This window comes from Odocoileus virginianus, chromosome 17, assembly GCF_023699985.2.
Source record: "Odocoileus virginianus isolate 20LAN1187 ecotype Illinois chromosome 17, Ovbor_1.2, whole genome shotgun sequence".
In the NCBI taxonomy this organism is placed as follows: Eukaryota; Metazoa; Chordata; class Mammalia; order Artiodactyla; family Cervidae; genus Odocoileus; species Odocoileus virginianus.
This window is the reverse complement of record NC_069690.1, coordinates 37571445-37595705: the sequence shown is the minus strand read 5'-3', so window position 1 is coordinate 37595705 and position 24261 is coordinate 37571445. Positions and strand designations below refer to the sequence as shown.

Here is a 24261-nt window from a genome sequence, read left to right as displayed (position 1 = left end):
CCTAGAAAAAGGGACTGAGGCTGGGAGCAGACGGTGGGGGCTCAAGAGCCATGCCCTTTGCACTGGGACCCTGCTCTGTCCAGAAGCCCTCCAGACCTTTCTTATTATAAAGCCCCCCCCCCACCCCAAAAGAGGAGACCCACCACCTCTCTCTTGTCCCCCTGCCCCGAACTGAGGGACAGCACCAATCCATACGCAGCCTGGGGCCCTTCTTCAAATCTAACCTGCCTACCCGCCACTGCACCCCAGCCTGGGGAAAATCAGAAAACAGAGACTCTTGGAGATGAGAACCCCAGACTTTAGGGTGCTGGAGGGAAGGGGAGGTCTTGGTTCCAGGACCTCTCACTCTCTGCCACGGCAGCCTTGGGGTAAATGGACTTCCTTCACTGTCCAGAACAGAAGCTGACTTTGGTTCTAAGTGGGTCGGCCTTGGGCAAGAGCGTGGGTGTGAATGAGCAACTCTTCTAAGAATCTCTGAAGGTTATTTTTCTTTTCAGTGGTTTGGGGGCAGGGAGTTAGCTTAATAGATGAAGATGAATAAAATGCTGACTTCTATCATTCCTTTCTAACTGATATTTAGCATTAATAAAAAGTGAGTATTTCTGAGGTCATCACAACTGCCTCCCCCCTCCCCCCAAGCCCTTGCAAGTGCCTAAGAAATTGCCTCTGAAGGATTCCCACCCACCCCCTCCATTATCAGCTCCCTAACATCTTACAAAGTCTTATCAACAGGAATATTAATATTATTTTCAGTATCAGAAAAAAACCAGTTGAGCAGCACAGGCAAAAATATATCTGCACTACGTTTCTGTCATTGCCAAAAATATACACATCTTTTCTTTATTAAAAAAAAAAACAAAAAGAAACAAAACCAACAACAACAGAAACCCAAACAGAAACCCACACACACACACGAATCCACACATGCAAAGAGACTGACTAAACGCGGGCATCAGGAAGCTGGCCACGCTCCGCCCGGCTCCGACCCCGGGGCACCGACACAGACACGCGCTTCAACCTCGCCCCTCTCCTGGCTGCCCTCGCAGCCCTTAGCCTCGGCCACCAGAGGCTCTGGGCAGGTGGGGACTCTAAGGTGAGACTTGCCCACTGCACCCCGGGGAAATAGCTGGTGGGTGAAGGGACAGTTGTTAGGTCAATTTAAGCTTAAGTCTCCCCTGGTTGGTGGGGGTGAGGAGGGGTAAGGTGCAGGGAGGCAGGCTGGCTGATTCTGGGAGGCAGTTTTCACTATAAGAAGTGGTACTTTACCCCCTCGCCTTGTCCCCTGGTCCCTAGGGCACCCCTTGTGCCAGGGAAGCAGGACCAACTATCAGTGGTGGAAGGGGAGCGCTGGGGGGGGGGGGGCACGGAGACCATGCGGAGTCTGGGGGAGGAAAGGCAGGTTATTACCCTGATTTAAAGCCCCCAGCCCCCAGTTACTCTCCAATATTGGAGTACGGTTCTGGTTTTTGTTAACCATTCGGGCCCCAGAAAGGGACCAAAGTTGGTGAGGTGAGAGGGTGCCAACAAGAGCTAACAGCGCCCCTCTGGTACTGCCTCATCAGAGCACTACTCCTGTCCCTGCCTTCGGCTGCCTGGGGGCCAGGGGGAGACAGACAGACAGAGAGACAGACAGACACACACACACAGTGCACAGGCACACCCACACACGCTCTCTGAGTCAGGCAGCTCTATCTCCCCACCCTCGGCACTCCGAAATCCAATAGTGCAAACAAGGGGCAGGGTGCCAGGGGGCTGGGCCGCCCACCCCTGCCCTCCCCCAGCCCATCACAGGGACCCACCCCGCGGGAGGCAGGGAGGCCTGGGCCAAGTTTGATGCCATCCTGCCCCTTCTTTGGCCCCCCAGTCTGTGGGCTTTTACAAGCACAGCTTGTGACCCTTGTGGGGGGCAGGGGAAGGAGCCCAGCAAGAAACAGTCCATGGGAGCCCTCCTACCATCTGCCCAAGCTGGGTAGAAACTGGTCAAGTAGGGTCACCCCTTCTTCCATAAAAGACTTCCACGCAGGGACAGGCCCAGGGCCTAGTCCCCACTTCTCCCACTCAAGTGCTGATCCATTTTATGTGGGGGGTTTAACCAACACCCCACTTATGCCATGGCCCACTTTTCTCTCTAGGGAACCCTGAAACATTCGCTGAGAGTGGGGGCTCCTAGGCGGGCTTGGAGCCTGTCCTAAGCCCCTCACAAAGGGGCCAATGCAGAGGCAGGGTGGGGGGGGCCAGATGGAAAGGGCTCCCCTCTGGGTCTCAATCCGCGGCATTGGGAGCACCCCCCACTCCCCAGGCCTCAGCATGTGCTCTGGGGCTCTCCAGTGTTGGGGTGCAGGTGCCCGCTGTAGGCTGGGACCCCTCAGACCAGGATCTGCCCCTCCGCTTGTGGGGTCTAAAGGAGTGTGGGTGGATTTAGCCTTTTTCCTGGTTGGCTGAGGCTCCTTTGTCAGCAGTCTGGAAAAAGAGGAAGGGAGACTGGGGATTGGGGAGGTATCTGGTCCGATCACCCAGTTGAGAATAGCTTCCTGGGTCAAGAAAGCTGATGTTGGGTGCAATAAGGGGCTGGGCTTTGACGGCTGCACACCAGGGTCAACTTCCGTGTATGTATGTGTCTGTTGGGAGAGTTGCCCTGCATAAGGCTCCCAGTTAAGCAGGCATGTGCCGGCCAAGGGCTCCCCAGGCTCTGGCTCTTTGCCCTCAGAAGGAGGGATGCCTTTCTTGAAATGGCTCACCCAGAGCATCTTTTTCTAAATGGTCCAATCAGAGAGGAAACAGCCTTTTCTAACGAGTCTCTCCAGGAGAAAGGAGACAGGACGGTCCCTCTGCCCCACTCCCAGCCCCTCCCCTAAGCCAGACCCCTTACTCACCCCTCCTTTGGGGCCACTGGCACTGCCGTCTGCCCCTGACAGGCTGAGGAAAGGGTTAGTTTGGGCAGTGAGGACTGGAGGCCCGCCTGCTGCTGCTACTGCTGCGGCTGCAGCTGCTGCGGCCATGAGACTTGTGTTGTTGCCGAGTGAGGGCGCCACCAGGGCTCCGGCGGGCAGCAGAGGTGGGGCAGATGCTGTGGGCAGCAGGCCAGGGGTGCCCGCAGACAACAGCGGGGTGGAGCTTCCGGCCAGCAGGCTGGCCATGGGCAGCTGGGAGCCCCCGGCCATCTGCAGCCGCTGCAGCTCCCGCTTCTGCTGGATCTGCTGGATCATCTGGTAGACAACAGTCTGGTGTTCCTGCGAGGGGGCCAGATGGCTTACTGGCCAGTGGTCCCCAGGGTCATCTTACCCTGATTGGCCTGGGCCCCATCCCATCTCACTAGTACTATGAGGCAAGAGACCCAGGAGACAGTCAAGGTCCCATCTCTAACTCCCTACTCTGGGCCTCAGTCTCCCCATCTGGACAAGAAAGTGGTTGCACACCATCAGTGTTTGTCAGCTGGGGTACAACCAGTCAAGTGCAGGAGGATTATCATCCCTCCCCCACCCCCACTAAGTCAATTCCTCAGTCGTTATGACAAACACAAATGTCCCCAGGGGTGGCATGACCCCAAGTTGAGGAAAACTGAATGAGGTTAATAGTTTTCAACTTCTCTATTTTTTTTCACTCATTTATTTTTGCTTTGAATAGACAAAGCATTCTCAGTGTTCCAAAACCCAAAATAATTTCTCAAGGCTTAAGAAATCTTGCTATCTTATTCCTGCTACCATCTGGTCTCTGTAGGTAACCAGTCGAGCTAGTTTATTGTATATCTTTCTCATGTTCCTTTATATAAAAATGAGTGCTTTTCTATTTTTTTTCAACTCTCTCCTTTTTATTTTTAAGTTTTTATCTTTTGGCTGCATCGCATGGCAGGTGGGATCTTAGTTCCCTGACCAGGAATTGAACCTGCACCTTCTGCATTGGCAGCAAAGAGTCTTAAGCACTAGACCACCAGCGAAGTCCCAACAACTCTCTTCTTTCTAGAAGGAAGAATTCCTTTTCTCCTAGGAATTCTTAGTAGAACTCAACAAACAAGAAAGACCTAAAAGGGGCTGCTCTGGTTGAGGACGTGTCTGTCACCTGCTCAGCCACCTCTCTGTGCAGACCCTGAAGTTCCCCACTGAAGAGCCTTGGGGCTGGGACTGGAAATGCTCAGTAACTGAGGGCTCACCTCCCTCCAGATCCTCTTGCTGGGATGTGATCTAGGGCCAATATAGCATTCCTTCCCCAGCACCCAGGGGTCCCCAAGAGGAACCCTTATGCCCTCTGTCCTCACATGATCCATAGGGGCCCGGCCCCACTCCCACAGGGGCAGTCTCTCCTTCCCAGCCTGGGGCTCCCTCCCCAGCCGGGGGCTGCCCTCCCCAGGCCGGCCCAGACCCTCTGAGACCTTTCGGGCAGAGCTGGGGTGGGGCATTACCGGGGTCAGCTGTGGGGAGGCCAGGAGCTGCTGGAGCTGCTGCAGCTGCTGTTCCTGCTGCTGCAGGAGGTGTCGCTGCTGCTCGGTGAGGCTGAGGCAGGGGGACAAAACAGACCATGGGGAGGGCCAGGGCAACACTGCGCCCTGCCCCCGAAGTTCCCACTCCCCCTCAGGCCCAGGTGGAGAGAGAACAGGCTGAGCTCCGAGAGGACGGCGGAAGGAGACACGTGAGCTGGGAAAACTTCCCCAGAGGGAAACGTCAGCTAGGGCACAAGGGGTAAACAGATGACTTTTGTCCCTGAAGAGCTGCCATCCAGAGGGCTCTCATGTCTGCATCCCAGGAGAAGCTGGGGCTGAGCCCTCCTGAGGGACTGTGGGTGTTGGTGGGGGGTCCCTCCCAGAGCCAGCCTCCCCGTCCCCTTCCCCAGCTGCGCTCTCCCTCACCTGTTGAGACAACCTGGCAGCTGTAGCGTGGGGGCGCCGCCAGCCTGGCTCAAGCCTGCAGGGTTGGGGGCGGCAGCCCCATTCAACCCCCCCAGGAGCCCATTGAGCGGCAGGGCCCCGCTGCCCGCCAGCCCCCCCAGCAGCCCCTCAGCCATGGGCACGGCCCCCAGCCCCGCTGCCCCGGGTGCCCGGCCCAGCCCATTCTGCGGCTGAGGCGGGAGCGGGGCAGGGCCCCCAGGCAGGGCCAGGGGCAGAGAAGCAGGGCTCTGCTGGAGCAGGGGCAGCGGTGGGGGCGTGCTGTGGAAGGACAGCGACGAGCTGCTGCGGCTCGGGCAGCCTGAGTGTGGGTCCTGGGGAGGGAGGGGGAAGGGAGGGGTCAGAGGGGCAGGGGGCCAGCGTGACCCTTCTGGCCCCCGGCCCAGCACCCACCAGCATCCTCACATGGTCACCCCCACTTTACTCCCAAGCAAAGCCACCCAGGAGGAAGAAGCAATGCCCAGGGATAAAGGCTAAGAATCCAAACAGTCTTCACAAATCACTTCCTGGGGCCCCAGCACCCACCATGATGCCCGTTTAACACTGAAGAGTGAAGTTGGTATAGTGACCACCTAGTGAATCAGACCCAAGCTTCAGTGCTTGACCTGTACTAACTTGCTACTGGTGTTTATGGGTGAAACCACTGGGTCTTAGACAGGCTCAGTAACTCTGCAGGCAGTTGAACTGAAAGACGGGCTCAAATCCCATGCCCGCAATTTAATGGTTTTGGTGGCTCTTCTGTTTCAGTTTCCTTATTCATAACACGGGGCTAATAGGAGAACCTATTCCGTAAACGTCTTGTGAGGACTAAACACACCAACGCTTGAAAAGTCTCAGGCCAGGACATGACAAAGGGCAAGGATTCAATTAATGTTTGCTGTTATTATGATTATTATTGCCCAAGTCACACAGTAAGTGGTAGGGAGAACAAGAACCCACTTTGTTTAATTTCAATAATAACCACAGCATAATAATAGCAACTGCTACCCCAACCACCACCAAATTACACAGGGATTGTTTTCTGTGTAGCTAAAATAAATTGTAATAAACTCTTCACAAACACTTTTCAGAGCTGCCTTTCCTAACCACCTTACACCCAGAGAAAAATACCACCCTCCATTCTTTCTCATACCCCTCAAATGATTTCCATCTTAGCACTTATCTCTATTTGTAATTATTGATTTTCTTGAATTGAGCCTGTCTCCAAGGGCAGGACTCTGTTCAGTTTGCTCACTGCTTGCTTAGCCAATGACTGGACTTAAGTAGGCACCTCCTAATTATCACTTATTTAGTAAAGGAATGAATGGGTCAGTCGACCAAATTACTCGGCCAATCGCTTCACTGCCCAGCCTCCGACAGCCCAGCAAGGTGGAAACGCGACTAGGAGGCCCTTGAACCTCCCCGCTCCAGCCCCTCCCCCCGCCCCTTGCCCCTCCCCATGGCGCTCACCTCGGAAGACGTGGACAGCGAGTTGTCCAGGCCCAGACTGTTCTTCCCCGGAGGGCTTTTGCTGGTGCTCAAGGAATCGCTGCTGCCGGCTTAGGAAGGGAGATCAGAGAAGGAGCTCAGCGGCTGGAGTCCGGGCCAGTTCCAACTGCAGAGCGGAGGCCCCCATTCCCGGCCTGGGTGGGGGCCCCTTACCTTGGGGAGGCAGGCCATAGGGCCCAGGGACAGGGCCGTTGGTGGCAGGCAGAGCGGCAGGCAGGGCGGCGAAGGGCACAGAGAGTTGCACGTTGAGAATCTGCAGTCGCTCCTTCTTGGCCGTAAGGCTCAGGATCTGCTCCTGAAGCCGCTGGTTTTCCTTCTGCAGCGCGTGCAGCGCCTTCAGCATCTCCACGACTGCAGACAGAGGGCGAGAGCGCCTGAGCCCCGCGGGCCTGGGAAGGAGGGGCGATGGCTGGGGCGGGGCCAGGTGACCAGGGGCGGGGCCTGGCAAAGGAACCAGGACCGAGACCTAGCAGAGAAGGCTCCGGCTAGCCAGAGACTCAGGTGAGTCCTGGGGAGCCAGAGGTGTGAGGACGACAGGTGGGGCCTAAGGCTCAGGGTTGAAGCCCAGTGCTTGGAGGGAAGGGGCGGTCGGAAGTTGGGGCTTAAGTTAGATCAGGGCCACGAGGTCGTGAGGGCCAACAGCCGGGCGTAGAGGGGGCGGGGCCTGGAGCAGGTCCCAGCGACGGTTAAAGGCTAGGCCTGGGCTGGTTCACAGTTAAGGCAGGGGCGTGGCCGCAGGAGGAACCTTAAAAGACCTCTGGGGACCTCGGGGAGAAAGGTGACCGAGTTTGGGGGTCCTAGGACAGTCACCCAGCCCGATGTCACCCTTGCTCACTGTTGACGCCGGCCTCGCCGTCGCCCTGCTTCTCCAGCAACTGCTCCATGTTGGTCGTTCCGGGGGCCGCTGGGTCTAACTGGCCGCCCCCGCAGGGTGCGGACGCCGTCTGGTCGAAGAGTGCCGGGAGGCTGCTGATGGGGGACCTGGGGTCAGAAGGGAAAACGGGCTCAGACTAACCTTACTCCCCCACTCCAGTCTCCCTGCCCTTCTCCCGCCTCGCGGGTGTCAGTTAGTTACCCGCTCTGGATCCCACCTCTCCGCGCGCCTGCCTCTTCGCACCGCGCCCCCCCCCCCCCCGACCTTGGATTCCTCCGCCCAACTCCCAGCTCCCCCTCTGCCCCCCTCTCCCTCACATGGAAGACAGACTCTCCTGGGGTGAGGTCCCCCGACATCGGAAGCTGCAGTCCTCCAGGTCTGGCTCTTGGAAGGAGAAGGGAGGCAGGGATCAGCGAGAAAGATGTGCAGTCGGCCCCAAAGTCCCCGCCTGGGAAGTGGGTGCAGATCTGGGACCTTACCGCCGACCTCTTTCCCCAGGATCTCCCAACCCCCAGACAGGCAGTTCTAGTTCTTGGGAGCCCTGGTTTGAAAACCCAGCCCCTGGGGAGGCAAAATCATGAAATCTCTTCCTCCTCCTCTAGGCATAAAGGCTCCTGCATCCTTGCTACTTTCAGCTTCTCCTCCCAACTTTTTTTTCCTGGGAAATTTATAACTTCATAGTCATAGAAACTTGGGGCCTAGACAGTCCTGAGTTGAACTTGGATACTTGCTATGTGACCGCGGGCTTAAAACTAACTTCTCCGAAGTGATTGTTATGAAGTAATAAGGTAATAAATGTGAAGTGTTAAGCTGAACAGTTTAGCTGCCATGTAGCAAGCCCTTAATTACTGTAGCTATTATAATCAGTTTTATATGACTTTTATATTAATAAACTCACAATTAGATCGCAAAACCCTATGTTGAGCCACAAAATTCCAATTTGGGTTTTGGAAAATACAGTCATCTACTCTGTACGTTCTTAATTTTGGAGTCAGATTCGCCCCCTTTAAGGCTTACCTGAAGTGGTAAGCCCCGCCCCTCAACCAGCCAGGTGGTACCTCTGCACCAATCAGCTTTCTAGGGCTGTGTTCACTCTACTTGGAGAGGGAGGAGTGCTTGCGATCCGCCCCCTTAACTCCTGAATACCCAGAGAGCCGGTTGCCAAACTAGTGGGATCTCTATAATCGCCATTCTCGAGAACTCACTACGCGGCCAGCAGGGAGCTTTGCTACAGTGGTATAAGAACTAGTCTTGGAGCCAGGGAGTCAGAATTACAGCTGCTGCTCTGCCTTTGCCTACTTCAACAGCCTTGAGCAAGTCATTCATCTCTCTTGCCTTTTGCTTTTGTGAGATGGAGTAGTAGTAATTCTTCCAGGTCATGCCCCAACGCCTAAGGGGGTTTTGATGTGAAAGTGATGTACCCTGGTTTGTTGTATATGGAATGTTTTTTGCAGGGTCAGCAATGGCCAGAGGGTGGGGGATAGCCAGAAAGCCCTCTAGTCCTTTCTGGGTTGACAAGCCGGTGACGGGTGCCCCTTCGGGAAGAAAGGGCAACAGGGTCAGAGACTCACGTACCTGTGTGGCTGCTTTCGGCTTGGGTGAGGAGGGGGTTAACGGCACCCATGGGGGTTCCAAAGATGTGGGTAGAAGGGAGGCTAAAGGTAGAGCCAGCCAGAGAAAACACCTGAGGGAAAGGAGGTAGAGTCCAGCCTGGTGGTTATTCCTGGATCTAGAGCACAACTGTGGGCACCGGGGTGGAGGGGACCAGGTGTGCTGGGGAGGAGAGAGGACCAGAAAGAGGGAGAAGTTCTGGTGGTGATCAGGCCCAATCTCTCAAGTTCCCATGGAAAGCTGGGGTCCTCGGCAGGCTGTCCCCCACCTGCCCAGGGATGGAGGAGCCCAGGAATAAGGCCTCACCTGAGTGGTGGAGATAGAAGCAGAGGAGGAAGGGAGGGTGCTGGTGAATGGGGAGCGACTGAGGCGGGGCAGGGCCGAGGTCCCCGGGGGCCCCAGGAGGCTGGAGGAGAGGGGGGTGCTGCAGACAGCCCGCAGCATTCCACCACCGTGAGAGATGGGGTCCTTATTACTGGTGTAGATGCCTACAGGCACAAGAAGGACACAGAGGGAAGCTTAGAATCACCTCTCCCCTGCCCCCTCCTCAGTCAGTTCTGGAGCAGCCAGTCCCCAAGGCCGACACTCCCCTGGATCTTGCCACACACCAGTCTCACCCTCCTGCTGCAAAGATGTCACTTCTTGCCTGAGTGACATCTGCTTGCCAAGCCTGCTTATTCTACTTCCCTGCTCAAGCCTGAAGAATTCCCAGTTTTTCTAATTCCCCAACCCAAACTTGGTTAAGTTCTGTTGGCAGTCTCTCCCACCACAACCATGCAGGAGATGGGTATGGGGGAGTGTCTCAAAGGTGACTGTCACCTCCATCCTTTGTCTTCTGGAGCAGTTTCTGTCACATTTCCTTCTAACTGCACGTTTATGCCTCTGTCCCCTCACTAGACTGGCTGGGCCCTAAGACACCCTTGGTCCCCAAGGGTCACTAACCTGCCCCCAGCAGGGGGGACTCCAGGCTCAGGCTGGGCAGGCTCCCGGAAGGCCCAAAGGTACGGGAAGCCAGACCACCCAGACCAGAGCTGACAAGGGAACCTCCAGAGAAGGGTGAGGCAGCAGTGGCGGTGAAGCCAGCCAGCTGGGCACCGGGCAGGGAGGGAAGGGCTGGGCCCCCAGTGCCCTCCTTGTTGCGGCTGCCCTTGGGACGGCCTGGCCCGTGTCGGCTCCTCTTGCTGGCTTTGTGCTTCTTCTCCTTCAGGCCTGTCTCGGGGGTCTCCTCGGCAGGCACAGGGGTGGCACTCAGTGTGGGCATCCGCTTGTGGGTGCCTGCAGAGGCGCCGGACCCCGAGACATGGGGAGACTTATAGTCCCCAGGGGATGGGGCCCGGGCCCGGCCTGAGCTGGAAGTGGTGGTGGAGAAGCGCATGATGGGCCCGAAGCCAGAGAAGACCACCTTCTGTTCAAAGAGGTCAGCCTTGGGGGGCTCGGGGGCTGAGGGAGAGGGAGGGGCTGAAGGGGGGGGTGCAGTGGGCTTGGAGTACTTGTCTTCTTCTGGCTGCTCCAGCTTGGGGAATGCGGAGAAGTCAGGGGAGCTCTGCAGGGACGAAACTGCAGAGAGGGACACGGAATTACAGCTGGACCCCAGAGCCCCTGCCTTCCTCCTGCTCCCAGTGTGTACTAGAGGGGAGAGCTTTGGTGGGGGGTGGGGAAGCTGGGTTTCCTGTCCCAGCTCTGCCACTGTCTCTGTGTCCTGGGACCAGTGTATCCCCACCTTCCAGCTCTTCTCACCTGTGAAAGTAGAAGAATAGCTCCCACCCTACTGACCTCACTGGATGACTACAGAGATTACAGGAGATTAGTGTCAGTGCTTTAAAAATGGTACTTGACAGCATCAGTGAGGGAATAATGAATACATTATAGGGGTTGGAGAGGTGGGCCCTGAGGGAGATGGGAGGGGAGTTCCACCCTGAGAGAGGAGGAAGTGTTGAGGAGTCACTGGCTGGGGATTCCTGCCCCACCAGGCAATTTAAGAAGCAAATGAGATGCAAACCAATATGCAAAGGGCCTCGCTAGAAAAGCTCATAGCCAAAGACTGTCCCATTCCCACCTCCTCCCCAGCTCCCACATCCTGGGGTGCCCATACTCACCTGCAGGCTGGAAGGGTCCTCCAGACGAGGAGGAAGAGGAAGAGGAAGAAGAGGAGGAGGCAGAGGTGAAGCAGCTCACACCTTTCCCACTGCTCAGCTTCTTCCCCTTGTGACTCAGGCTATGGCTGGAAGACTTTTTCCCCTTGGAGTCCCTGCTGCCTTCAGAAGTCTCTTGAGTGCTGGCCTCGTGGTGGGAGGAGGAGGAAGCCGAGGAGGAGACCTGAGGGAGGGAGGAGAGGAAGGCTGGAGCCAGTTCCGGGGGTCTGGGCTCACCCTGACTTGGGAGTGGAGCCCCGAGGACACAGGACCTAGGGCTCTATTGGGAGAGCTCAGAGTTAGCTTCAGGAAGGACTATGGGGCAAGGAGATAGATGGTGGTGGGAGCTCCGAGACCAGGGAGATGGAGAGGCAGCTCTGTAATTTCTAGAGGTGAAGAGTTGGGAGCTCTGAGCCCAAGAAGCTGTCTGTCCTTCATCTCATGCAAAGGAGAGATGAAAACAGTCCCAGAGTCTGTTCACAAGTATGCATCTGCTCAGTCATTCAGTTTAGAAACACTTAGGCCTAAGAGGGCTGGATTTGTGCTGGAAAGTGGTGCGTGCAGGGAAGAGGGACTCCAGGGAGAATGGGCTACCCTAGACCCATTCTTGGGCCCTCCAGTCCCCGCCATGCCCTCCCTGCTCACCCCCCAGCTGCAGCCACCTGGCTAACACTCCGCTCCCTGGCTACTCCCCGGCCTTTCCAGACAACCTGAGCTTCCATGCCAAGCCCTCTGCCCAGACAGCCTAGCCTCCCTCTTCCTGGGAAACATCTTCTTCAAAATTCAGCTCAAAAGCCCCCTCTTCCGTGAAGTCACCCGATAGCTACCTGTGGTGGAACAAATCATTCTGTCCTCTATTTCCTGGGTGCCCTGTACCCACCCACATCAGCCATGTCAATAGTTGCCACATTGTATTGAGAGACTGTCCCCCATGTCAGAGGGCGGCAGCAGTGGCTGGAAGAGCAAGGGGCTCTGGGGTCTGTGAACCTGGTGTTTCCTACCATGTATGTATGTTCTCCACCTCACCGAGCTTCAGTGTCCTTCTGGGGCTAATTATCCCTCTTTGGAGAGTTATGAGGAACACAATGGCAGATACATAGTATGGGGTTGACGATGATGGTTCTGATGGTGCGGCTGCTAGCAATACACTGCAGAGAGTGTCCTGTGGTAGTTGAGAACAGGTCTTCAAGCCAGACTGCCTGGGTGCAACTCTTGACTCCACCATTCCCTAACAGTTTGCTTTTAGGCAAATTATTTAACTTCTCTGTGCCTCAGTGTCTTTATTTATTAAATGGGGTTAATAAAATACCTACTTCATTGGATTATTTTGAGGCTTAAATGAGCAAATCCCCATACATCCCCTCCATCCCCCTGTTCCAGAAGGGAGCCTGGCATGTGGTGAGTGAGTCAGGGCTCTGTAGTAACAGTCAGGGACGGCTTTTCCTCCTGGTCTCCACCAGGTATCCAGTACATGAACAAATGCCAGAGGGAGGATGGAGAGGAGGATGAGCCACCCTGTGCTGCCCCTTCCTGGGCGGAGCCCTCGGCTCTGTCTTTTTCTTTGTTCTTTTCAACAGCTGGAGTTCTGAAGGGAGCCAGATGTGGTTCTGAAAGCAAAGGAGGAGAGGGCCCGGGGGAGGGGTGGCTGAAATGCTGGGGTGGGTGGAGGGGGATGGGCAGAAGGCTCCAACATGTCCAAAGGGAAGTCCAACCACTGGGGTAACTCCTAGATCTCTGGCCCACTCCTTCCCCATGCCTGCAGACCCCAGGGAGAGATCAGAGGGCAAGGACAAGCTTTTCCAGGTAAGCCCTGGGCAGCTGGGAAGGGAGAGGGTTACTGGGACAGTTGCCACAGCAACATCACCCTGGAAACCTGATACCCGAGTCTCCTGCTAAGATGCCCAGAGCCCTGGCAACCTCCTGAGGCTGGTGGAGGTGAACGGGCAATAATGGCGACAGGACGAAGCTGTATCTCCAGGCCCCTGTTTTTCTGGGGGTGAGGGGAGAACTGGCTGGAAGGAGGGGCTGGAAGGAGGGGCTGGAAGAAGCTGCTGTGGCTTGGATTAGCAACTCCCTGGCCTCGGGTAAGGCCTGCCAGTTGTTTATCCAGATGGTGCCCATTTCTGGAGTCAGGCCTGCCATGCCATGCCCCTGCTGGGAAGATGGGATGACCAGGGATCTCAGGGTATGGTCCATGGGTCTGCCCTGCAAGCCGCCACGGGCCACACTTTGAGGCCCTCCAACCTGCATGGAGTGGGCTTTTGGTTAGGTGACCAGGCTCTGAGCAGCCTCCTGATGTGTGTGCGGGGGTGGAAAGTGAGGGGGTCCTCTGCCTCTCTCTGGAGAAATGGGCCCCAGAAACTCGGAGAACTGCCCTAAGTACTGCATCTGCAGACAGGAACCCAGAGCCGAGGCCCTCTGTCTGGACAGAGGCAGATGTGAACATCTGGCAGCCTGCAGGAAGGCTGGTGCCCCCCCACCCCCACCCCTCCTGGTTGGTCAGTGTGACTAGCGGGGCTGAGGGGCAGAGGCCCCTCCTGGTCTAGAACAGGAGTAGTGTGGGGTGTGCCGCAGAGTCATGAACGTGAAATCGCAAGAGTTTCCCAGGGCTGCACGCCCCAGTCCCTCACACTGTGCCTCCCTCCCGCTGCCGTGGCCGCCCCTCCTGGGTGTAAGCCGTGCTACCTTGTCAGCAGCGGGGACCACAGGTGGGGTGAGGATGCTGGGTGACTCAGGCCGCTTCTTGTGCTTCTGTTTAAGGCGTTCTTTGTCCTTTCGGCTCTGGGGAGGAAGAAGGGACCAGACGCTGATGCTGGGAAACAGTCTTGGTGAGGATAAACATAACACACGCATGAGGGGAGTGGGGTCCTCTTAGGGACAAGGCTCTGTGGATGCCATCTCCCCTCCATGGAGGGACTGGGGGACTTTGGCTGGACAGGAGTGGCCCCGGCAGGTTCCTCTGAGAGCTGACAGCCCCTCTCTACCCCCATCCTCCGGTGTGTTGTGCTGTGCTAAGCTCAGGTCACGTCTGACTCTTTGCGACCCCATGGACTGTAGCTCGCCAGACTCCTCTGTCCATGGGGATTCCCCAGACAAGAATACTGGAGTGGGTTGCCATGCCCTCCTTCAGGGGATCTTCCCAATCCAGGGATCGAACCCAGGTCTCCCGCATTGCGGGCGGATTCTTTACCATCTGAGCCACCAGGGAAGCCCATCCTCACTGCGTGCTAAAAAGAACCTATCCCATTATCATGCCAGTGACACAGGACACCTCACACGGAGGCACACACCTGTACAGGTGTCCCCTTGGGACACGGAGCCGTGCAGAGGGACAGAAGCCAGGCACACTGGGACGTGCAGCCCCTGGGGACGCAGGCACGTGCACCACAAACACACACGGCTAGACGTGTGCAAATGTACAGGGCCATGTGTTGGGGTCTCTGGGGAGACTGTCATGTTGTAGGAACAACACAGAGGAACCACACAGATACAAACAGCCCCAGGGAAGCCAGGCCTTCACCTCACCCTCTGTGACCCTCACAGGTCACTTCCTCAGCACCCCCTCGGTCCTCAGTGGCCTCAGGAAGGAAGGGGGCAGGCACCATCGCCTCTGGGATACCTGTGGTGGCTTTGTGCAAGAAGCAGGTGTTTGTGAATGTGGGCAGGAGGGGCAAGGGGAGAAGACGCTTACCTTCTTCTGGCCCCTCTCGTGGTGGGAAGGGTGCTTCTCCTGCTGGGCGGATGGGGAGGCCGACCTGCTCCTCCGGCCAGCAATAAAGCTGCTGCTGCCTCCCCCTGCACCACCCCCTCCTCCTCCTGCTCCTCCGCTGCTGCCCCCGCCCCCGCTGGAGTGCCGGGATGTCTTCTGCAGAGAGAATTGAGAGGAACTGCCACACCCTCCTCTCTGTAGCTCAGAGAAAGGTTCTTGAAGATTAGGTGATCCTGGGGGCCAGTAGCCCCCACTGCCACCCTGCCTGTCACAAGAGGACCCTGTGTCCTTAATGACACTCTGCTCAACAGAGTGCATTCCCTGGCCTGAAATCCTAGAGTCTGCCCAGCTGGCTTACCCAGGGCACAGATTCAGCAATTGAGGCCCCGAAGAGGTGGGGAATCTCGGCCCCAGCCAGGTACCAGGCATAGATGGAGGTGGGCGTCAGGCCTGTGTCTCTCTCTCCACCACTTCTTTCCATGGTGCCCTCTTGGCCCTCTCAGGTGCTCGACCTCGGCCCACCTCAACCTCCTTCCCTGGGGTGGAGGATGTGCAGTGTGGCCCTCATGGGAGCCCCTGCTCCCCAAACCTCATCCTTCCATCCAGACACTATGCTCCAGCCATCACCCCTTCTCTTCTTTTCCTGGCCCTCCACCAAACAGTGGTTCCTTTTGTCCCAAAGGATCTGCTGCCCTTAAAAATAGGGCAAGGAAATATCCATAAGGAACACCCAAACAACCCCTGTGCTATCATTCCTCCCAGCCAGGGCCTTGGACTCCCCAGTGCCTGGTCTGATGTCTTTACCTGTCCTAGACTTAGAGCTGTTCTAAGATCACCCACAAACTCCCAACTCTCAAATTCAAGGACTAGTTTCAGGCCTCATCTGACCCAGTGGCTCCCCAGCAATGGGCATCACTCCTACTCTGCTAAGCTCTAAACTCCCCATTTCATGGTTCTCTTCATACCTTAGCCCCCAACCCCTAGCCTTATACACCTGGGGCTGCCACACCTATGGGGGCCTGAAATCTGAACACAGCCACCAAATCTAAACACCTTCACTTTGACACCTGCTGTATTCCAAACCAAGCTCGCTGCCTTGTCTTAGTGTCCTGTGAGTCATCCAGTCGTGTCTGACTCTTTGCAACCCCACGGACTGTAGCCCGCCAGACTCCTCTGTCCATGGAAGTCTCCAGGCAAGAATACTGGAGTGGGTTGCCATTCCCTTCTCCAGGGGATCTTCTTGACCCAGGGATTGAACTTGGATCTCCTGCATTGCAATGGGATTCTTTACCACCTGAGCCATGAGGGAAGCCCCCAAGTTGATGTCAAACCCTGAACCAAGGTGACCTTATGACTTATCCAAACCAGGACACTTTTGAAAATGAAAGAAGGAGCTATTAATAATTACACCAAGGCAACAGGCACAAACTGGGACTCTCTGGGGCAGACCAGGACGTATTCTCAAAGTCCACTCCACTGCCTGAGGAGCTCAAGCCCCATCTATCCAACATTAAGAGCCAGGATCCTATGTGCCACCCTCAACTCCTCCTTCTCAGCCACCCCCACATGTAGGCAAGTCTATCTAGAAATAATTCTAGAATCCAGCCTCATCCCTCCATCCCCCCTCTCTTGCAGCTGTCTCCCAGTCACCAGCCTCAGCCCTTTGGATCTGGCTTCACAGTGGCTGCCAGGGTAATCTTCCTAAAAAACAAATCTGATCATGTTACCCTCTTGCTTACAAGCAGCCTCCCAAGCCTGTGGCCTGGGGGTGAGGTCCAAGCTGCTTTCCTAGTCAGGCCACAGGCATACCTAGTCAGGACACCCTGAGACATGCAGGTCTCTCCACCAACATGGGTTAGCACTCCTTCTCCCACCTCTCCATGGGCCCCTGAACCTGAGGCAGAAGCAAGTCCAGCTCTGGCCCTGCCTGAGCTTTTTCACCTCATCTCTTGCCTTGTCCCTACCAAACATCCTGTTCTGTTGCTTATGAATGGTCTTTCTTATCTTGGGACTTTGTCCATGCCAATCCCTCTGCCTGGGATTCCTGTCTTTCTTGGCAGGCTCCTGAGGACCTTCAGACTGTTTTTTCTAAATCCCACATACCAACTGTGAGATAAGTCACATAACCTTAGTGGGTCTTAGTTTACTCATCCGTAAAATGGGTAAATGCAGTACACCTAGTTCTTAGGGAGGACTGCAAGAGCATGCACACCCACATGCACACGCACATCCACATGTAAAGAGATTAGTACAGAAGCTGGGGCACGGTAAGCCCCACAAATGTTGGCTCTAATTGTTAGCTCAGCTTAAACACTGCCTCTTTCTTCAGGCCTCCTGGACTCTGATAGGCAGGGTCTGAGCTCTGTCTTCTGGGATGGACTGCTTTGGCTCAACTCTGATTCACACCCCTCAGGCTGTACTTAAATTTATTCCTCATCCAACGGTGAGCTCAAGGGCAGGGACACAGTTCCTTCCTCCCATGTCTGTCAGCACCAGGCACCCTAGAGTCCACACCCTCAAAACCATGGCTGACCAACCCACTCACACCCAGAGGAAACTCACCATCTTGCTGAAGTGGTATTTGCAATAGCCACAGTACTTGACATTGTCAACCTCCAGCACTTCTTCCTCACACAGCAGGCCTGCCATTTGGGCACTAATCGAGAGAGGTCAGCCTGAGAAGGATGTGGTCCCAAACCAGACCAGCCACCTCCCTTGCACCCTCCAAGACCCCTGCTGGGGCAAAGCCAAAACCACCCAAGGAAAGTACTGCCATCATCTCCAGAGACAGCAGCTAGGATGAACCCATTTGGCAGCCATCCATAGCAAATCTCAGGAGAAGGTTGGGACAGCTGGCCAGGGATCCCAGAGAACCCTAAGGAGTGGACGCAGGGAAGGCAGGGGTCTCACCAGGTGACATGGAAAGCTTGTCGACATCCATGGCGGTTACAGGTCATGCAGGCTCCTGAAGCCGCCTTGCTCTCCCGGCCCTGCTCTTCACAGATGTAACATGTCTGCAGGACACAGGGCAATCATCCCCTCCTCCCTTCTACTTGAGGGATCCTTTGGCCTCCCTGCTCAATTTCATCCTCTCCCCATGATCCTACATCAGACTATCCGATAGCACTTTCTGTGATGATGGAAATGTTTGAGACTGTACGGTCTGATACAGGACCCATGAACTACATGGGTTATTGAGCCCTGAAAAAGTGGCTAGTGTGACTGAGAAACTGAATTTAAGTTGTATTTAACTAACTTACATAACCATTTGTGGCAAGTAGCTGGTACACTGGTTAGTGCAGTCCTTGGATGGTGAGTCCTGTGAGGCCAGGGACTGTGTCTGCCTTCCTCCCCAGCGAGCTCAGCCTCGCCTCTGGGCCTTTGCACATACTGTTCCTTCCACCTAGAACCTGGCCCTCTCCTCACTTCTCAAGGCTGGCTCCTTCTCATCCCCCAGGTCTCAACCAAAATGTCTTTCCGTGACAGCTTTATCTAAAATAAACTCCCCCCACACCCCCTGCCACCCCCGTGCTGGTATTCTTTATTTTAGTACCTTCTTGTTTTCTTCACCGCACTTACCACACATTGCATTTACTTTGCCTGTTTACTGATATCTATAGTCGTCCCACACAGGAGTGGGAGTTCTGTGGGGCAGGGAACACATCTGTCTTGATCAATACTAAACACTGTGTGTCCAGCACCTTGCCCCAGTTTTTGCACATAGTAGACCCTCAGTAAAATGTGCTCAGTGAATGAATAAGTGAACTGCTCGCTCAGATCTCCCCTCAGGCAGGACTACAAAAAAGCCTGCTATTTCACCTGAGCTCGAGCGTGAGTCTGTCAGTGGAAGGTGCCTAGCCACCTCCTGAGTTCCCTGAAAGTGTAGGTTGGAGAGAATCAAATTACACTGGGTGAAGAGAGGGTTGGAGAGGGACCCAAGAATGGTTAGGGAGGAAGGGGCCTGGCATGGGGCACAGCAGGGGCCGCTGACCTTGTTGAAGCGATCATGAGGCACGTACTGCAGCACGATGGGTTCCATGGTGAGCACGTTAGCAAACTGCACCTCAGGGATGTAGAGGGCACACACCACGTGGGCCCAGCCTGGGGCGGTGTGGGGCCAGCCTCAGCTGCGATGGCCAGTCAGAGACCCTGACCCCTCACAACCCCACACTGCAGACGGTCCCCTCCTCCATGGCCTTCCCATGAGACTCTCCACTGCCAGCCAGGGAAGGGAAGGGAAGCCCGGCCTCTGCATTCCACCCCTGCCCACAGGCTGCTCCTGCCTTCCCAGACCCTGCTCAGGGGGTCTGTCTGACCTCAACAGATGAGCCCTAGGGCTCAGCAACCCCCTCACCTCCATTGTCCGTCCTCTTCAATGCCCCGTCTTTGTGTGGGCACAGCTCACACCTCTGCCAATACAAGGGGGCACAGGGATTTGGGGGATGGGCTTTTCCAAAAGGGGGGGTCTGCTTGGCTGAGCCCTCCCTGAATACATTCAGAGGGCCCCAGGATGTAATGATTAGATGTCTAAGGGGGAACTGGTGGGGGTACAGAGAAAACAGGTTGACCATGAGTGATAGTTGTTGAAGATGGGGGAGCCTCATCACCAGGAGATGAATTATAGTATTTCCTCTACTTCTGTATAGGTTGGAAACTTTCCATGATAAAAAGCTCAAACAAACAAGAAAACAAAAACAAAAATGCCTGTGGTGGGGCAGAGTGAGGGTTAAGCAGAGGGAGAGATGGGGTTGGTGATAGAGGTGCGCAGGAAACAGGAAGTCCTGTGTGACACTCCCACCCCAGCCTCAGCCTCAGAGCCCCCTAGCTCACTGGGGAGGGAGGGGATGCTCAGGTGTATATGAGAGGAGAGGGAAGTTTCAAACTCACCACCCTGGCTGCTCGCTCCTGAGATTCACATTTCCGGCAGAACCAGGGTCCTGTTGGCACCTGGACGATGCCATAGCAAGCTGGGGGTGAGGGAGGAGAATCACCAAGCAAATCTGTCACCAGTGGTTTTTCTCGGAGTAACTGGGGTAGGGGGTGACTCTTAACAAACCAGAGCCAGTTCCAGCCAAGGGGCTGCTCCCTGCCCGGGGGTCACTCACAGACAGCAGGACCACAAGGAATGCCCAACAGCACACGCCCAGCTTTCAACCACATAACCAAGCACTCAGGCAGAGGTGGGAAGTCTGAGACCTTGACTTTAAACTTCTAGAAGATCCCACCCCGCCCCAATGCCCTTTCGGTACCCAGCTTTCTGGTTCCCAGCTCTTACCAGGATCAGTCCTTATCATCAGTAACGGAGAATATTAGAGGAACAACATTTAGGATAGTCAAACACGTTTTGTTGTTATGGGGGTGGGGGGGCATTTCTTAAAGGGCCAGTAATAGAAGAGGCGGGTAAGTGGAGGGTCTAAGGGACCTCATCTTCTGCTTGTAATTATAATAGGAACAGGTCAAAAGTCAAGGCCGAGGGCAGGTGCACGGCAGGTAACCAATAGGAGAGTGGCGGGAAGAGCCAACAGCGACAGGATTAAGGGCTGTCCCAGGAAGGGGGGGGCCCAGCTGGCTGAACCAGACAGGCGGGAGATGCCAGCCTGCGCCCTCGGCAAGATTCCTCAAGGAGTTAACTCCCGAACCATGTGCTGCTGGGGGAAACTCCAAACCTCCCTCTTCTCGATTCCCGGCCCCCTGCGCAACCTCTCTCTATCCGCAGCTCTTCCCGGGAGGATTTTAGGAGTCCCCTCTCCCCTGGGACCCTTCTCTTCCCTTCCCAATTCCGCTCCTCCCAGTATCCGGAAGCAAGAGGGGAGGATGACCCCCCCTTGACCTCTCCCTCCCAGAGCCGGGACCAAAATAACCGGGCGGGAGGGGACACCTCGCAGGTAAACATTCTCCTAGCAGCCCCGACACCGGCGGTGTGGGGCGCGGAGAGTGCACTCATTGCCCTCTAGACTGTCCCCAAACTCCCTCAACTTGGGGTGGGGGGCGCGGGACTGGAACAATAGGCAAGAAAACAATGCCTGACCCGGTCCTCCAGGACCGGGCGGGGGGAGCCCCCCGACGCCTCCCTTCTCTTCAGGTGGGGTGGGGGAGGGGCGCCCGAGCCCCAGGAGGTCTCGGGAGGGCGCGGCCGGGGGCGCCCTGCGCACGCCGCCCCCAGGGTCCCGCCGCCCCCCACGGCCACCCCCGTACCTTGGTGGACAGCCACGCTGCACGCGTGCCCATCACAGTAGACCAGCGGGTTCTCGGCCCAGCCCCTCTCGTCCGAACATACGCAGCAGCCTCCTACCATCTCCTTCATACTCCCATGAGCTCCCTCCGGGGCTGGGGTGGGGGCCCGGCCGGCGGGGGTCGGGGGTCAGGGGGGGAGGGAGGGAGCGGGGGGCCGCGCGCCTCCTCGCTCCCTCCTCCTCCTCCTCCGCCGCCGCCGCTTCTTTTCTTTGCCTCCTCCTTCCTCCTCCTCGGCGTCCTCCTCCTCCTCCTCCTCGCTCGCTCTGTCTGGCCGCCCCCCCCGCCGTGCTCTCGCCCTCATGCCCCGACGGGCCCCCCCCCCCGCAACAATGAGACCCGCGCGCCGGGCTCGCCCCCTCCGCGCCGCGCGCCCAGCTACCAGGGCCGCCCGGCCTCCGCGCAGCCCGGGCCCGGCGGGGGAGGCGCCGAGTGGCACATCGCGGGCGCTCGCCCGCCCCGCGCCGCCCGCTCACGCGCCGCCCCCCCGGCCCCCCTGCCCGGCCGCGGCAGCCATGGCCGCGCGCCTCCGCTCGCTCGCTCCCGGCCCGCCCGCCGCCCGCCGCCCGCCGCCGGGTAAAGTCTTAGGTTCAGGGAACAAAAGCCTGGCTTGGTAGGGAGCTTTTCGCTCGCTTGCTCCGCGCTCATTTTCCCTCTTTCTTTTTCTTCCTCTGGCTCTCGGCTGGCGCTCCTGAGCCCTCCCATCTGCCTGCCCTTCGGTCTCGGCCCCGGGTCTCCGATTCGCCAGCTCCTTCTGCCCAGGTCTTCTCTGCGACTGTTCAACCCCAAGGAAACTTGGAGATGGAGATCAGGGGAAGGGGCGCTAGAAAGAGCGCGAGCGACGTCGGCTCCTCACCCCTTGGTGTCCGGGGTAGGGGGGCTTTTTGGATGGTCGTTCAATGGCTGTTTTCTTGGAAGCCTGTCTGGAGGGCAGACACTTACACGCAGACATCTGTTCATTTCATTCTACAAATTTTTATTGAATGCCTACTATGCGCAGTCGTTGGGACAGAGCAATGAACGTACGAGTATGCCTGCCCTCGGGGAGCTTCCGGTTCAGCTCACACACACACACACACACACGCCCTCGTAAGCACAGCGAGGCACCCACAAATACACACACTCACTCAGCTTCATACAGCCACACTATCCGACCCTTCCAGAGGGGCACAGACCCCGGGTCCAACCCCTCAGGCGCGCTTAGAGACCTAAGCGAGTTAGGGAGCCACTGCTGCGGAAGTGCTCGCGAACAACCCAGTTACACTTGAACTCTATGCGTGTACCAAAGACACAACATAAAGTCACACACAACGCCCCCAGAGGACTAAAGTCCCAGAAATTGGGTCTGGGAAAGAAGTGAGGGGGAGTCAGTCCGAAGGCTTCATCCCCAAGACCGCTGTGGGCAAGGGGGAGGAAACTTGGCCCCCCTACTTCCTAAAGGGGGACGGGTGGACGCCCGCAGGGACCAAAGGTCACACTCCCGCAGCGCGAGATGGGGTGGTGGAGGGGAGAAGGCAGTCCTGGTGGCTTCAGCGACACTTCAAAGACGTCGGGGCCGAGAACGCTTCCTGCGGGGGAGGGGCAGACGGAGAGGAGAGGGGGAAATCGGCAGGAGGACTAAGGGTGGAGGAGGCTGCCCCCGCTTCAGCGCAGGCCCCCCGGCCGACTCTTCCGCCGGGACCGCCTCCTTTTCAACAGCACCTGTTCAACCGGAACATCAAGGGGCCCGGGCCGCCATCACCCCTCCCTTCGCGTCTATTTAGTACTTTTCATCCGAGAAGGGGGGTGAATCCTCGCCCAGGAGTGGGGAGTAGGGCGGGGGAGAACTTGTCCTTGACCTGGTCTGTGGCGTCAGGGATTTAGTCCCTTAATCCCGACGAGGCTGGAGTTTGGGGAGGTCGGGGACGCTGAGTTCTAGGCTGCAGTCCCCACCTCCCCTTGCTCCTGCAGGGACATAGGAATCCAGAGGGCTGCCAGGACGTAGAGGCTCTGTCTAAATGGGCGGGGAGGGGGGTTGGGGGAGGCCTGTCTCTGCCTCTTCCGTGTCTGGGGGAGGGGGCCAAGAATCAGGGTATTGTTGGGGATCCGTCCGAGGGTCGGGATCCCCGCGAGGACTGCTATGCGTCGATATCTTCATCTGCTTTGTGAACTTCGCTCATACGAAAAGTTAAAACAAGACACAGACGAGAAGTCTCACTTAGGAGTTTCTGACGAATTGCCTTTTCTGACAAGAGTAAAACATCAAGGAAATTAAACGCAAAAATATCAGCCCAAGCCTTGCGCCAGTTTTTGGAATATTTGAGTAATTGCTTTCGGAACCGATTTTGGCCGAGGTGGCCAAAACCGAGGTGGCCGACCGTAGTTTCGGGTTTCGCTGGACGAGGGTCACTAGAAGAACCGTCGGTCCCTGCGTTTAGGGATGGTCGACTTGGGGACTGGGGACAAGCAACCTTTGTTCGGGTCCTCACCGTTTGTGGGTGCACCGCCCGAAGCTTGTGGGATGGACGGGTTGTACGTTTAGTTTAGAGTACTAGGAACATGGTTTCGTTTAAGTCACCCACAACCCTTTAGGGTGTTAATACTCTCCATTTTATTGATGGAGTAACTTAGGTTCGTCACAAATGAAGTGACTTGCCCAAAGTCACACTGTCTGAAAGCGGCAGAGCGGGGATTTGAACCAACTCTGTTCTCTGCTAGAGCTGGGGCTCCACCACCGTGTGTTCCCCGAATGCCAGTGTCGAACTGGGATGCCCGCCCATCATAAATGTTCGCGTCTGAGGTCTGGGGAAACCCGGTGCCCCGCGGGCTGGGTGGGATTCGCAGGGGGTAATCCCAGGGCTGAGCTGTCAAGCTCCTTCTCCATCTTCCAACATCTTCCAGAGCACCTACTATGTGCCGATTGACGGAAAAATGAGCAAGAACAGCACTCGGCCAACAAGTGGTTCAAGTTCATTGCGCTCTCCTTGGCGTCACGGAGCACTGATCTGGGATGTCAGGCTAATCCTGGCTGTGCAGTTTTTGGCGTGTGACTTCACCTTTCAGAGGCTCAACTTATCCCTCTTAAAAGGGGCGTTAACCCCCTCTGGCAAGGATTGCAGTGAAGATCTAACGAAAATCCTTTTGTAAAGCGCTAGGGCACACAGTAGGCGATCAATCCTTGCTCTTCCCCCTCTCCACCCCTCTAAGGGTTCCAGGGCAGCGGGTTCCCGCTCTGGCTTCCCGCCTCCGGCACGCTCACCCGCCTAGCGCGTCCCGCGGCTAAGGGACTGGGGCAGAGAGGACCAAACAGAAAATTATTTCCGCCCGCTCGGCCCGCCCCGCCCCGCCCCGCCCCGCCCGT

General features: G+C 56.7%; 1 protein-coding gene across 6 annotated transcripts; it reads right to left on the bottom strand.

Moving 5' to 3' along the window:
- Window positions 1-805: 805 nt before the first annotated feature.
- Window positions 806-21395, bottom strand: MLLT6 (MLLT6, PHD finger containing). Of its 6 annotated transcripts, none has more exons than XM_020879579.2 (20): window positions 20886-21395; window positions 19578-19657; window positions 19045-19099; window positions 18682-18791; window positions 17601-17704; window positions 17253-17346; window positions 14673-14846; window positions 13667-13762; window positions 10946-11165; window positions 9792-10406; window positions 9156-9337; window positions 8814-8922; window positions 7556-7622; window positions 7200-7345; window positions 6518-6715; window positions 6326-6414; window positions 4841-5190; window positions 4397-4487; window positions 2874-3230; window positions 806-2481 (listed from the first exon to the last, which is right to left on the bottom strand). In XM_020879579.2, exons 1-20 carry the CDS (start codon window positions 20992-20994, stop codon window positions 2419-2421), a joined length of 3309 nt encoding a protein of 1102 aa, XP_020735238.1. In that variant the 5' UTR covers window positions 20995-21395; the 3' UTR covers window positions 806-2418. The 6 variants fall into 6 exon arrangements, 4 of the variants coding, with proteins under 4 accessions (XP_020735238.1, XP_020735239.1, XP_070335470.1 ...); XM_020879580.2 differs by having other exon boundaries at window positions 806-2460; window positions 20886-21393; XR_002311254.2 differs by lacking the exon at window positions 4841-5190 and having other exon boundaries at window positions 20886-21392.
- Window positions 21396-24261: the final 2866 nt, after the last annotated feature.

Coding starts and splice junctions, on each gene's coding strand:
- MLLT6 (XM_020879579.2), bottom strand. CDS start 20,994: ATGAAGGAGATGGTAGGAGGCTGCTGCGTATGTTCGGACGAGAGGGGC. Junction 19,100..19,577: donor AGGAGCGAGCAGCCAGGGTG/GTGAGTTTGAAA, acceptor TTGTATTGGCAG/AGGTGTGAGCTGTGCCCACA. Junction 9,338..9,791: donor GTCCCCCCTGCTGGGGGCAG/GTTAGTGACCCT, acceptor TTGTGCCTGTAG/GCATCTACACCAGTAATAAG.